Raw genomic sequence first — 15,869 nt, 5'->3', positions numbered from 1 at the left:
TTTTGGATTTTACAGTTGCACAACACTGAAAACAATGAAAGTGACATTTTTGTTTTCCATCTTCCATTTGGTGTGTAGAAAGTAAGGCTGTAAGGATGTTAATTACTCTAGGGGGTTTAGGGGTTGAAAAATGGTCTGTCTCAAATTTACGGTATTTTTCCATTTCTATTTTTACTCCGACTCAACTTCAGACAGTTGAATGAAAATCAGAGATAATTTCCCAGTGAAAATAGCCCAAAATTAAAGGGCTGTTTTTAGCCGCATGAACAAGGGGGAATGGGAAACCAAATCTCCCTCACCCCACCTCATCTTTAAAAACATATTCAGATAAAATAATCACACTAAGGAGTGGGTCCTTAAACTCTGGTGTTAAAGTCCAACAACATGTTGTCAAAACTCATAAGGACCTTCTCCCCTCTCTCTAATGTAAAGATCCTTGTTGGAGCCTCATAGCTGTTTGTGGTTAAACTGTAGTGGAAGGAGGAGTGAGGGATCAAAGACCCATCCAGAATAATAAAAGCTAAGCCTGTGGAGTGTTGACCCCCAGACCTTAAGCTCTTCATTACTGCAGCTCAGTGTTAATTGTTGTGGACAGGACAGTGCAGAACCTAGAAAACTGCCAAACCCTCCTCACTACCGGGTGGTCAGTTCATACAGCCCCTCCTAGTTACCCACTTGTATACATCTGAGGTCAAGTAGGAGCCTCCTGGTGCCCTTCACTCTTATCCGCCCAATAAACCAACAATTCCCTCTTGAAGACAAGAAGAAATCCTAAACATATATGGAGAGCATGCAATGTTTTTGCCATCTACTGAAGCAAAAATGCTACCATATGCTCCCCTTACTGTACAGCCCCATGATTTAATGCAAACTTAATCTTGACTGTAGTGACCACAGACCACATCCTCCAGAGCATGTGTGACCATTTCTAAATGGTGCTGGTGCTGTGAGCTTAGTTGGCAGACGTATTTAGAAAAACATATTTACTCAAAAAGAGATTTGATTTCGAGCTGGTAGCTGTGCAGCATCAGTTGATCTTGGTGTAACAATGGGCGCAGTCATCAACCTTGATTACATTATCGTTCAATGTTTTCAGAAGGCCTTATGTTGCGTGAGACAAGGCAACTCACCCACATATTCTGTCAATAATTGTTTTTGCAACATGATCCTGTCATATTTGCAATCAGCTGTTGACGCCATATGGAGAATAGAATAATAGGGGGAATAGAATTGATATTGAATAATATACATATACAATGTGGGTTGCCTTTATTCTTTTCTCTGCATTGTCAAGCCTCTCAAAGTGGCATACTAAATGCCACTGCTGTATAATTTGAACATGATAACGAAAGAGCTCAAATGTAGTTCAAAAGGACAACTGGCAGTTGTCATGAGTTTCTTTTGTAGGTTCTCCAAAAGGGATTTTTCTGCTAAACAGGAACTCGGTTAGTCATATGCCTATTTTTGCCTACACACAACCGCAGCTATGTTACCTCATAGCCCCCATCTTTCCACGGAGGTTTAAGGACTCTCTGTCCTCCCATGCCACATGGACCATGTTGGGAATGTTTAGGACCTTCTCAAATAGCTTCTGTCCATATAGGTAGAGGGACTCTTTGATGTCACACGCCCCCCTTTTTAAAAATACTGACCTCGCACACGTGTCAGTCCGAACATCTGCAAAAACTTTCCTTTCGCCAGGAGGGCTTTTCTAATTTTATAGCTGTAACCCTAACAAACCTCGGTCAGCTTCATTTTGAAGGTCATATTGAACTTATAGCTTTGAACACTTTTATGTAGACACAAGGATGCTTGTGACTTCCTGACAGTTATAACCTGTGTCTTTCAGTTGATTACTTGACTGAAGTCAAACATTGATTTACATATTGCATATTTGACACAACATTTTATTGTTATTCACACAGTATGTCAGTGGGCAGGGTGAGCTGGTCAGGACTAATGATCGTAATTCAAGGAGTTAGTCATTAAACAATTATCAATTAGCCATGTAATACAGTGCTCCAGAGAACAAGTTTAAAATGATTTGTTATCCAAAAGAAGCCGGCTACATTAGCCAGTACTCTGAGCTATCTTATTTAACTTGGTGTCCTGTCAAAGGTCTTGATGAACAGGTGTTGCTAATGGGGCTCTCTTTCAATCAGGGTGGTTTTGGGCTAATGCCAAGTTCTGGTATCAATTACCTATGGCTAATATTTTAAACACTTGTCTAACATGACTTTCATCAACAGAAAAAGAGCAACATGGGTATCGTATTGAAGCCCTCTTTTAGTTTAGACGAAGTAGGGGTCATCACTCTGCCTACGTCTGAGAAAAATGTCTTGGTCTCTTTTGGCCAGCCTCGGTAGATGTTGAACTTGTTTTCCTGGGCTTGTTTTACTTTGCCATTTTTCATTGGGCAAGTAGTCATTTAAAGCCATTGGGACTTAACCACATGGATTAACCAAACCAAAACAATGCGCTGAAACCAGCTGAAAACTGTAAAGAGGTGCACACTGGGTGTTGATTCTCGGTGGGAATGGCAATACTAGCAAAACTTCCATATTACACAAAATCACATGATTCAGTGTTAATAGAACATTTGGTGACACACTGGTCCAAATTATAGCAGTAAAGGTGTAAGCATACAAGGTTATGGTGCACAGTGCGTTATGTAGTCACTCTGCAGGAGATAAGTGGAGGTTTTTAGGTAGAGGGTGTTTAATTAAATATTCTCTCTGCTTCCCTGGAATAAAATGGCGTGCATTGCCAATTAATAGGTTGGCTGAATACACCCATATATTTAAACTTCTTTTCCTTTTTAGCCATGGCTAAAATACCACATGAAAGAAAACTCGTGGAGCATGCATTAAGTCACTGTTTGCAAAGGAATCAAGAGTATCAAAGCTAAAAGATTCTCAAGCACTGGATAGGAACTGGTGATTAAATCCTATGCACAGTTCCACATAACATCATTCTTGCATACCATTCTTGTGTGTACATAAACACCTATCCAGACTTTCTTCCTTCCTCTGAAATCTGTAGCCAACCTATATGCAGAACAGTATAGGCATGTGTGAAGGGATACCAAAGAAAAATGGAGCCGTTGGTCTGCCCCAAGACCGCATAAAGTGCTCTGCTGCCAACAGTGCCTCCAGTAATTATAGACCAGAGCTGTGGAGACTGTTGCTCTCCAGGCTAAACTGAAACTAAACCCCCTATTTCATGCTCGGTATTCGCTCTTTTCAGTACATGAGTACCCCATGTTTAAAAACTGTTATTTTTGGGCTGTAGCTTGACTCTCTTCTGTTTATAGCACGGACGGACTGAGTTGAAATATAGAATAACTGTCCGGCACGTAAGGCAGTAGTAGCTTTGAAGACGTTGTGCGTTGACAGTGCAGCTCTTCTGAGTTGAGCTGAGTGCACGAGTTCTTTTTTTACTCATATTATCTAATGTCTTGTTTGATCTCTGCTGCCGTCAATAGATTTGATGAATATATTGACGAAATACTCTTTACAGTTACTGAACTTCCTATTGCTGTAACTCACTGAGTATAATAAAAAAAAAATAATGATTTTCCATCTCTAAGTTAGGTTGTAAGATAGGAAGCAGATACTTTGGAGCTTTTATTAATTCTGCAGTGTAGTCACTATTCCAGTGACACTGTTTATACAAGAGTTTGATTTAGGATTTACCACAGTGCGGAAGAATTACAAGCTTAAACTCCAATTTACTGAGTCTTCCGGCCCCAGGACATCCAGATCACATACACTGACCACACGCTACTTTACTGGAAAGCTGCTGCTGTTGTTGTAAAGGCCCCAGAGACTGTGTGGTCTGCATCCTGGTGTTTTAATCATGTTAGGATGGTAGTGACCGTGGGTCGCTGTAATTGACCATCAGGATGGGTGGGTGGCATCTTCTGTGTTTTTGTGATTACACGTCGAGTGTAGGATGGTACAACAACCTGCTGGAGCCTCTATGTCTTGATTTGTTTAAGATGGAATGAGCTCTTACTGGTTTTCAAGTACACACTTGGAAAAGCACACTGCATTTCTCTTTCCTCCTCTTGTTGTTCTTAAAAGGAAAGAGTTATTTTTGGCTGTGGACCTTTTTTTTGCTATACATCATGTAACTTCTTTCTGCTTATGTCATAATATGTACTTTGTCTTTTTGCAGGCTACTTAAGCTGTTGTTTCCCCCCAAAAGTTCCATCTATTTGTTCCTGTCTGTATTTCCTTGTGTGCTTTGAGTGCTTACTCTCGTGTCACATCGATCCAGTGTACGTCTGGTTGGACCAGTTTTCACAGTTTGCAGCTTGGACCAGTTTTTGATTGATGAATTCCTCCTTTGGCACAGCTTGCTAATATTATTTCCATATTGTGTATCAGTGCTGTCTCCACTCAATATTCCTGTTTCTACCCAGCCAACACAAACTCTACCTCAGCTGCTCTCATGTTTTGCAGCTCTATTGCAGCTGGAGTGATTTGAACATATGTTTCTGCTTCTCTAGGCAATAATCAGCATTTCGATGAACCGTTTTTAGAGATAGATCAAGTATTAGGGATGTTTTCTAATACTGATCACTCTTTTCATTCCTTTCCCCCCTTCCCAATTTCCAATAGTCACAATGAGCGGAAGGTGACCTGCAAGCATCCTGTCTCAAGCTTACCCTCGCAAGACAACTGCATCTTTGTCGTCAACGAACAGTAAGTCTCTTGTTTTTGCTTTTAGAATGCCACTGGGTAGCATTTTTGAGCTCTACAGTATGTTGTTGCAAGTCTTGATGTGTAGGCAACATACCACAAGTCTGTGCCTTGCCACCCTCTCTATGCAGCACTGCCTGTTTAAAGTCTCATCTATGCAGTGCTTCGTGTGTTCTCTATCTTTAGAAATGAGAACTTATGTTTGTATGCAATTGTCACTTTTAGACTTCTTAAGTACTCATTTAATTTCTTGCATGATTGGGCTGCAGTTTTCTAAAAGTGTTAAGCCAGGGCTAGTAATCTTGATACAAAGAAGTGGGGATGAAAGAGCCATTGTATGCATACATCAGCTAGTGGGAATGCAGTGATTCACATTTCCTCTTTTTGACCTGGTGTTCATGACCTTTTCGGTTGTCATAAGTAACATATGTCCCCCCAACAGTGTTACGTCCATGTGATCGTCCACACTGTTTTCAGCACAACAGTCATCACGTCTGCCCACATGACTGGGTGACGCCAGTCATCTTGAACTTTCACTTCAAGGAGAATGACTCTATGAATCTGTCAGACCAAACGTAGTCCGTTTCTTTCCACTTCCTATTTTCAGTTTCACTCACCTTTTTAGCTCTTTAATCCCACCCATGGGCCACTGATGGTGAGGTGTGGACAAGGTCAGGTACTCTGTCCAGAGGTTTGCAGGATGTACAAGACATAAAAAAAAAAATAGGGCAGATTTATAACTGACTTATATCTTTGGCCTCCTTTGCCTTTCCTAAATGTACGTGTACTAAACTGTTTGCCTCACAGTCCACACTCTGACACAGGTTTAACTTTCATCTTCCACCCTCGCCATCCTAGTTTAACGCTGCATGACACGTGTCAGCTCGACTCAGTTTCACTCCACTCAGATTCTCCATAACGTTATATTGTTGAACACTTATGCAATCACAACTGGTGTTAATTATTTTATTGAGCAACGAATGCTAGTTGCTATGCTCCGCCTCATAACATAATGAATGATGGCTAAAGTCCAAAAACTAGAGGAGGATGAATTCCCTGATGCCCCATCATGGGTACCAGTTTCAGCATTCCTCGATATGTGGCTTAAAAATTACAATTTTAATTCTGTCTCACCAAAGTCTTGAGAGCTGAATTTTGTTCAGCAGAGATGGAATAATTGGGAAATGGTTGTGAAGAAGCTTGTTGTACCAGAAACTGTCATGCTGCACTCTCTTGACACATTCCTCCCCTCACTGCGTTACTCTCACATCTCTGCTGTTTCTCGCACAGAGAGGCACAACATGCCCCAAGAAGATGACATCTAATTCAGTATTACTGTTTTATCATTGTAAAATAATCTGCAAAATAATCTGTATCACATGTATTAGAACAACAGCATCAATGAAAGTGAACTACTTGACTCCTTGTTGCATTTAAATTTGTCACAGTGCATTTCATCCGACAGTTGGATCTGTTTTAGCAAAACTAATAAGGGGGTAAATCTTCAGTCTGGATGAGTAAAGACAGATTTAAGCTGCCACAGGGATAAAGAGGCCAGACTGAAAATCACCGACTAATCTGCTCTGCACTTTAAGTAAATCCAAAACATGAAATTTAGTTTAAATTTGGTGTTAGAATTTTTCGTACCAGTCTAGTATAATATATAAAGAACATAAACTCCAGACATATATATATATATATAGGGAGTAATAAAATGCACAAAAGCACAGCTAAAAAGAAATTGAAGGGAAAGGGGAAAAGGAGATTAGTTTTAAATGAACAGATTTGAAAATACAAAGTCTTTTTCACCTCCGAAACTGCAGCTGTATCGCAGTCTGGGAATGAAATGAAGGTCTGCCATGATGTGTGAAATGCATCCATAATGAGTTATGTAATTGTCAGAGGGCGTGGCAGCCTCCGGTGAAGAGGCAACAGACAGGAGGGGCAAGCACACTCAGATGTCTGCTCAGTATGAATAAATTACATGCTTAAAAAGTTTCAATGCAGATAAGCAAAACTCCTCTGCCCTTGAACACAACAAAAACAGGTGATCCAGTGACGCCTGGGCCTCGCAGACATCGTCACAGTGAGTGGAGTTGGTACACAACCCCCTGTTTTGAAGACATTACTTGTACATTGGACTCTCCTAATCTTTTTTTTTTTAACATTGGGTTATATAATAACATACATATATACATCTGTCACTCAGACTTAACCTCTCAGCTATGCTCTGATGTAAATTACTGCTCGAGTCCTGGCACAATCCTGCCATAGCTTCACCCACCTCAGTGTATACATACTATACATGCCTGTGCCTATTTTAGTGCTCCACGTGATCATGTGCAAGCTGACAGGGAATATTTGTAACTCACATGTGAAACATGTTTACCAAAACATGAACTGACCACATCTGCTGATCAAGATCGTGCTCTTCAATTCAGTTTTTATTAAACAAAAAAAGGTTTTATCATCATGGTAGCTATCCCTAAAAATAGTTGCACGGCCTGCTTGGAGGAGGGTCACTTCATATTGAAACATGTCCACAATGTTGACCAGAAAGATTATTCGTAAAACAGTCCTACAGCATCCTGATAAAAGTCTTTCTAAATTTACAGTAATGTGAGAATAATAAGGACCAATAGATATATCAGTATGGTTTTTATGTGCAGCACATTCTCAGAATACAAACAAAACAAACATACACTCTCATATCAAAGACATCGTTTTATTTTAAGCCTTGCGCTTACTTTTAATATTTGGACTTTATATCTTGTTTTCTAAAGCTTCTATGTTCTAATCTAGTGATTATATTATTTATTATTCACTTGGCTGAATATCACTTGTATCACCTGAGCTTTTTTCTCAGTTTACTCCAGTGTTAACAGAGACTTCATGATACTTTCTGAGGATCTCTAGTGTTAGTTTTAGTTAAGCAAGTTATCCAAATAAGACCACTGCTAGAGATATGGAAGTTGGCCACTAGACAACTTCTAAAAACTTTTTTTTCTCATCCCAGACAACCTCTGAAATAATTATCTTCAAAACAACACACCAGTAAAGTTGCCAGTAATACTGTTACGTGAGTGTTGTTTGAGTACTTCAATGTCTCGGTGCTCATCACGAACCTGCGTCTCATCAGTCCGCTTACTGTCTGCCTCTTTGTTCTCTCCGGTTTCTTTTTATATTGGTGTGTGCGCACATACATACATACACACAGACACAGTTGTTTCTTTTGTGGTACGACACTTACCTTAGTACAATAAATGCTGCCTGTACTGGACTGAGTGTAATTAAACAGAGAAAACTATGAGCTCGAACTGCTGTTTATTATAAAGTTTTTGAACATTGGTGGGGATATGACCCCCAATGCTCCATTGTTTTTTATTCATGGTTGTTTTTTTTTAGTAAATGTGTATCTTCACCTATAAATTGAATTCAATAAATGTATCACTCTGATGCTAGATTGCTTTTTGTATACACTCAAAATTTACCACTTAAAGGTCTAGTGTGTAAGATTTGGGGCCTTTATTTTCAGAATAAGACAGACATGGGATATGATATTCATAACTATGTTTTCATGCATGAAATAAAAATCCTAATAATGGTGAAATCCTAAAAAAAACAAGAAGAACACAATGATTGGAATATTAACTTGTGCATATGTCCTTTTACCAACACGATATACCATCTAGTGTTGCAGCTAGTCTTCAGAACTTCTCATTTGTCAAGACGTTTGAACTTTCATTCTGAACAAATGTGTCTTTCCTCTGTTTTTGTAGTGTGAATTGTGGAAAATTGTGTCACCCAGCGTTTAGCAGGTAATGCACTACTAAGGTGCCAAATGGATCACTGTGTGTGCTCATTTGTTTGTTTTTTCTTTAAAACACCTGAACATGTCTGTCCGTTCCTAATCCTTGTTGTTGCACACTGGGTGTTTTTGAATGGTGTCTTGCCTGATGACATGTTATGCGTTTTGCATTCCAAAGTCCTGTAAGGTTGCACTTTACTGTCTGAACCTTTTGTTGTGTTCATCTGGACCTTGCTGAACAACTAACCACAGGGAGGTCATTACTCACTTATAGCTGAAGGAGCTGAAGGTCACGCTCTTCATCCTTGATGAACACTGAGCTTTTGGGCAAATCTTTTGCTTCCTCCCTTTCAATCCACTTAGTTGGCAGTGTACCGATTTCTCAGAGAGCATAAACTCTTGACCTCAGTTCTCTGTCCAATCTGTTAAAAACCTTGACTTTGTGAGCAACCCTTTCATGTTTTGACCCTTATGGATGTATAGACTACATACACACAGGTAAGAGTGTTGACTCTGTTTCTTGTTCGCTATGCTAGAGCTGGCTGATATGACCAAAAACAAATCAATAACAAGTTCTTCATCACTAAACTGACATGAAATGATTAAAACTATAAATAACAATACATTAGAAACACAATATTATTTTAACCCATCATCCCAGCTACAGGACAGCTGTATGTCTGCATTACAATGTCATAATAATCCACTAAACAATCATTCTTCAGCATTAGCTCACACTTTTTCAGAATATAGAGACATGGGTCATTTAATTAGGTTGGTTAATAATGTTGGTATCAGTAAATAGTTTGTTTATCACCCAGCTCTGCACTGCATTAATGTGAACTTATATCATGGCCTGTCTAATCGTCTCTTGTTCAGTAAAAACATAAAGGTCAGGTTCAGCACCTAACAAAAGTGTTTGAAACCCTTATTTCTTTAGAAATGCTGTGTGGTCATTTTAAAATGCACCCTCAGCCGCTCCGTTCAGTGTTTCCACACAGTGTGCTTAGAGCGCCAAGCTCCAGTGGCAGCGTAATCCCTCCTCACTCTTTTTGCACACACAGACTCACACAAATCCATGCAGGACCAGGCCGTGATGTGACACTTCAATACACATGGGTTAGCCTTGTATGTGGAATTGATGAACGTGTTTTGTCTTGTAGTATAACTCATGAGACAATATGAGAAGAGCAGTGTGTTTTTATGTTTTTATTGGACACATACCACACAAACCGTATGTCGCAGCTCGTTATAGCAGTATTAAAATAAGTAAGAAAACTGTTATAGAACTGAGAAAATTAGGTGTAATTGAAGCAATCTTTCTTAAATTTAATGTTTTGCATTGTGCATTAAGTTAAAATCTATTGACTTACCACTTTTGCGGTCTAAAGCTGTAAGACCAGCCGCAGTCTTCTCTTCTGAGGTAGCGCAGTGAATCGGACTTTCAGGTCCTGAGTTTGATTCATCGACCTCGATGTGTGGAGTTGGCATATTCTCTGTGTGTATTTCTCTCAGTGCACCAGCCTCAGCAGACTAAAGGGATATAAGTTATGTTGGATCAACTAAACACATAAAATTGCACCTGGGTATCAGATAAAATGTGCTTGTGTTGATCCTGTGATGGACAGGCAGCATGTTCATAATGTTTCTTTGCAGACAGATGTTTGGTGCATTAGAAAAGCATGCGTGCGCTGCAATATTTGAACATTATCCAAGCTATATAACTCAAACAAAATCTTACCAAACCAACTAAACTGTTACAGATAGATGTATAGCAATGTTATTTAGGAGAATGCTCCCCTTGTGGCCCTTTCAGGCCTCAATTTGAGACATTTTGACTTTGCTGTTGACAGGGAGCTGGAAGATGGTTTGTTGTCTGGCTCTGGTGTTTTTCTATATAACTATTACTGCGTCATATCTGCTGCGGGGCTGGTGTTAGTAGGAGATAAGCACTACACTAAAAAAGAAAATAGTAATTTAAAGCAGACAGACAACCGCATGTTGTGGATATGAACCCTGACATAATCCATGTGGAATTTCATGGTTTTCTTTCAGTTGGAGCAAAGTTAATTCAGAATATAGATTTGAAACATTGGGCGGTCTCCATTGCATGTGTAATAACTGTAAGCATTGACTGAAGAGGTCCAAATAGGGAGTGCTTTGGTTAGAGAGTTGCCCTGTGAATTCACATCATTAAGACTTTATTCAGTTTTTATTGATTCAGTATTAATTAGTACTTTGTATTAGCACAGTATTAGCTCGCAAAATAACAAACTGCAGGTTAAAGGCCTGGAAACTGTATGTTGGAAACTGTCAAATAGAGCAGTATCTCTCTTTACAACAAAGTCAGTCCACTTTCTCCACGTCTCCAAACCTTGGTGTCTGCACGGCAAGTCGATTATGGTTCACTTAGGATTTCGCCTGTCACTGAAGGTGCTGAAACTCCTCAGAGCTTCGTTTTCTGGATCATTAGACGGAGAAGGCAAGTCGTCACTTGAAAATTGTGTGCTTTTCATGTCTCGAGAGCATTAGTCACCCTCTTGTTCACCTAATCACTTGCTTGATGGTGTCTCTAGGGGAGTGTCAACCAGACACAGCTCCTTATACATTATATCATCACCTAAGACGGTGAACTCTAAGATGTCGCTGCTTCTTGCAGCTAAACCTTACCTTGTAACTAACGATGTAAATACAGGTAAGACAAAGTCAGTCTGTGATCGTCCTTGTGTTGTCTTGTCATTTTCTCGAAGGGTCTGCAGGTAGTACCAGATCTGTTATGCTATGCTGCACGGGAATGAGAATCCTGTGAGTGTTGCCTGCTGCTGTGAGCCGAGCTGATGTTATCCCTTGTGATCCCTTTTCATGTTTTGTGCACCTTGAGTATTACAGCATGGAGTCTGAATTGTAAAACAGTTTTTTTTTAAATTGAGTTTCCCTTTTTAGAGTGTTAATTAGTCTTGTATTCATGTCTAACAGATGGATAGATTGATAGATTGGTCTAGAATGAATATAGAATGGATGGATTAATTATTGATTGTCAGATGAGGGCCTTTTTTATGCTGAATGGTACCATCATTGATCAATCGAGCAGGTTAAATGGGGGGAGTTTGCAGAGTTAGCAGTTTCTGTTCTTATTCAGTGACCTGAAACCAGGACATCAGAGAGATTACACTTGTTTCACTGCTGCAGTATTTCCGCTCTACTCTGGTTCTCCTGTCTCGTTCCCTCTAGACCACAACGTTGTTCCCTTCCTAAAGAATATAGGACATCTCCATCGGCCACAGACAATTTATTTCACAAGGTGTTCTATCCTATGACAGATGTTGAAGTTACTATGTTTTTAGCTTTTGCTTTGAACAAAATTTTTATCAGTGGCATCCTGACCTGATTCATTGCTGCAACGTAGTACGTCAGGCAGACTTAGCAGATCATTTAAAGCTGTTAGAGGACTAGGAATGTATCTGCAGTGACATAGTGGGAGTAATTGGCTTGATTCATAGGCCCATGTTGAGATCTCATCATACAGAGAGTTTGAACGTCAGAGGAATGATGGGAGAACAGACAATAAAGTCTGCTTCCTTTCTGTTCTCCTTCTTTTATCGAGGTCATTACACAGAAGTCGGCTGTCTTTATTTCTGACTGATGATTTGCCTATATGCTCTTGGCATACTCTGTGTCTTTTGTTTAGATCCGTCTCCAAAGCGCCGACGAATGAAAAGAAGGAACGGCCGCTAAGCACCATGAGCGAGGCCTCCAACTACACAGGCGGCTCGGACTACGCCGCAAACCCCAGTAGCCCAGCAGTAAGAGTGAGTGATCCACATGAGGATAGGATTATCGTGCATGACATATTTTAATGCCTTGGAAAGTTTGGGGGGGTGGATTGTTTTTGTTTTTTTGTGGATTGAGACCACTTTGCTGTTCATATTTTATTTTTAGCCCTCAAGACCTTCCAAAAAAATTCATAACTTTGGAAAGAGATCCAACTCCATCAGGAGGAATCCTGGTGCCCCGGTCATCAAGAGAAACTGGCTTTATAAACAGGTGAGCACGTTTGTTTGACTTCAAGTAAAACATTTCATTTATTAGATAAATTCTATAAATTCTGGCCATAACTAGCCATGCTTACTGCGTATCTTCATGGATGGCAATGTTGGTCGGGACTGGGTTCCACATCAAATCATTTAGGATACTCATGAGTCTCTCATGTGCCTTAGTTGTATTTAATGCTGATTATCAATTGTTAGCATTGTCATTGGGAGATTTTTAGTAACATTGTGGCTCAGCTGCTGTTGTGCCTAAGTGCAGTCTAACCGAGCCTCTAGCATGACTGTAGGCTGTTGTTAAATTGAAGTCAGTCTAATCATAGCACATAAAAAACAATTAAATCCTTACTGCCTGGCTGTTTTTTAGCATTATTTTAACATTACCCTAAAATAATGATGAAACAGCAACCTGTTTTTATTATAGCAAAGGCAAGAAACTGTATAACACAATATAAAAGACAGGACCCAGAGTCTATATTATCTGTAAGTTGATGCCTATGTAATACACATATTCATATTAGTTTACTGTATGTTTGGTCATTTGTTTGATAAATGTATTTATAAGCTCAGAAGCTCAACTTGTAAATGCAAACTTTATTTTTATACACTTTCCCTTTTTAATTTTTCTTACACATCGAACAAGGTTATGGTCTCCAGTCACCAGTCTTGAGACATAAGGCACAAAGGAAGCTTTTTGACGCCTTACAGGATCTGAGCATTTCTTTGTCCAGTGTTTCTGCTCAGCCACTCAGTGCGGGCAGTGTTTAAATACCAATCCCTCATCACAGCTCCCTGGTTACTTACAGAAGGGTGAAAAGGGGGCACTTGAGGCAGCTCTTGGCCAGACAGGACTCTCTCATGCTTCTTAAGTGGGAGACTCATTTCATTTTGATTGCAGCCTCCTGGCGCAGCTTTGTGAACACATGATGGCTTCCTTTAGTACAGCTGCCAGCTGCTATTTCTTTGGGGACCTCAATCAGGGTGACGTAGATCAAGCAGAAGACTCACAAATCTGCTACACGGAATAAAAGCTGGATTTGCACTTTTATTTTCCTGCCTCATTGAAACCTGGAAGCTATTGAGGTCCTTGGCTGAGGGGAAAGCTGCAGCCCTTCAGCTGATCCATTGGGAGAACAAAATGCCACAGTGATTGATGTGATGGTGAAAGGCTCGTTTTTCTCTTCCCGCCTGAACAGTCCCGAGATCTGACGGAACTTTTGATAAAGTTTATTCATACCGACACTCATTGTAAAAATAAGTGGTTGAGACCTTAATTGAAGGTGATGAATTAACAGGAGCACAAAAAGTCTGAATCTTTTTGTTACATTTGCCTCCATTATGAACATCCTGAGCAGCATCTGGTATTGTGACTTTTTGATACTAATGTGTTAAACATGCTGGTTCATGGAAGTGAATTTCCATTTAAAGTAAACTGCAGCCCACATGCTGTTTGACCATAATGACAGAGTTGTTGAGGTCCCTCCTCCTCCTTTTGTCTCCGGGTGGAATCCATGATTAAGGACTCTGCCCAAGATTTTACAATAAAGCGAACAGGGGAGTTAATACCCCTTTTTTCCTCACCCTTCATCCTTTTCAAGCAGCAGTCCGAAATCCCCTTTGATCACAGCATAGCGATACCAAAGAACAACTTGGGCAAAAGAGGTTTATTTTTATTGGCCGTTGAAGATACTTTCTTCTAAAAGTGAAAGCTGTTTATTTGGTTTAAATTATGTACACAGTGGTGCACTTCCTTTATTATGATTATTCCTTACCAGAAATCAAATGTTTCCCCCGAACCAAACAATTTACCCTTACTCCATCTCAGGCCAAGAATATGTAAGAACCAGAAGCTTTGAGTTCCACACTGTCTTCATTAAAACATGTACAGGATGTACTAAGAACATTTCCAAGGACACGTTTTGGACCACGATATGTAGAAATGCATTCACGTTTCAAACCATTCCCTCTGGTTTGTGGAGTAACTGTTTCCCTGTCTCTCCGGTGTCTTTCCAGGACAGTACAGGGATGAAGCTGTGGAAAAAGAGGTGGTTTGTGCTGTCTGACCTTTGCCTCTTCTACTACAGAGGTGAGTCCTGCCCTCTCACTCTTCATTACTATTACTGCTATAGCTTACTATTACTACTATCGTTAGTTCAAAGTGCTGTCGTGACCTTCAGAGACACAAGCTGCACTCTTGGCTATTTGTAATACATCTGGATCCAAGTCCCTGTGGTCGGCGGCCTGTCAGGACCAACTGAGGAGACGTATTAATTGAAATGGCTCCCCTGTTGTCTGATTTGCCATTCGAGAGATCATTTTTTCCTCAAGCAAAGCCAGGGGCTGTAACCAAAGCTTGGATGCAGCCGTAATGTTGAAAGAGAAAGCACAGCAGAAAATTGGATTTCACACTAATGTTGAGTCATAAACAAGTTTCCGTAGAGGATGCTGTTTTTATACAGTGGTTGCAGACTTCAGTTCAGTTGCAGTAAACAAAATTTATCTCGCTAATATTTAAAGATCCACCTCCACTTCCACATTACACGGAACCACTGTTTTATTATCACTTTGATCATACGTTTGTATCTGTGTGGTATTTTAATGGATCTGTAATTTAGTGAAGGCACCCCGTACTTTTCATAACCAAGTCCTACAATTTTCCAATTTTGACCGAATTGGAAACTTGAGTGAATTTTTATTGAGTCTGCAATTGTATTTAAATAGGCCAACGCACTTCATTTATCACTTGTCATAATCGTAGCCATGTTTTTTCATGATAGGGCTTATTGTCATCCCACTCCCAGTCCAGGTTAATGGTTTTCCATTCGACTCTTTGCTACTATTGCACAGTAGGAAAATATTTGCAAGTGTTAGTGATCTTTTTTATTATAAGATGCTATTGACTGAGCTGCTGTTGATTGTGCATTCCATCCTCTCATGCAGTAGTAATGGTCATTGCAAATATTGACACAGCTGTGTCCAAAGAATGTTTGTGAGCTTTCCTATTCAACCAAAAATGAAATGCATACTGTGAATCATTGGGGCCTGTAAGGTAAATGTAGAGTAGGTCTGCACCAGGGTGCAGAGGGTGATAATATAAGTCCACACATCCTAAAGGCCCTCTGCTCACTTGATGCAGATACAGTCATCATTTTCTGCTGATCAGGATGACATCTAGTCTGTGTTATTTCTGGTGTCTGCCAGCCCTGTCGCCTTCTTTCCGCCCACTGACTGACAAAAGCCACAGACAGCAGCAGACCCAAAAGCTTTATCCAGATGGACACGTTGAGAAATCCATCCATCAGCACAGAG

At 40.0% G+C, this 15,869-nt stretch overlaps 1 protein-coding gene across 14 annotated transcripts in view; it reads left to right on the top strand.

Moving 5' to 3' along the window:
* Window positions 1–15,869, top strand: part of LOC104940620 (pleckstrin homology domain-containing family A member 5) — a 73,460-nt gene that overhangs the window by 36,216 nt on the left and 21,375 nt on the right. For 9 of the 14 annotated variants that reach the window (XM_027272733.1, XM_027272731.1, XM_027272734.1 and 6 more), the window contains exons 4-8: window positions 4,626–4,709; window positions 8,486–8,524; window positions 12,203–12,323; window positions 12,454–12,558; window positions 14,574–14,646. In XM_027272733.1, coding sequence (XP_027128534.1) covers window positions 4,626–4,709; window positions 8,486–8,524; window positions 12,203–12,323; window positions 12,454–12,558; window positions 14,574–14,646 — 422 coding nt within the window. The remainder of the gene's footprint in view (window positions 1–4,625; window positions 4,710–8,485; window positions 8,525–12,202; window positions 12,324–12,453; window positions 12,559–14,573; window positions 14,647–15,869) is intronic. The other 5 variants (XM_019260910.2, XM_019260914.2, XM_019260916.2 and 2 more) reach the window with 1 other exon arrangement.

The sequence above is a fragment of the Larimichthys crocea genome, chromosome XXI (assembly GCF_000972845.2).
Source record: "Larimichthys crocea isolate SSNF chromosome XXI, L_crocea_2.0, whole genome shotgun sequence".
Lineage (NCBI taxonomy): Eukaryota > Metazoa > Chordata > Actinopteri > Sciaenidae > Larimichthys > Larimichthys crocea.
The sequence above is the reverse complement of the archived record's forward strand: the minus strand, read 5'-3'. Positions and strand labels throughout refer to the sequence as shown.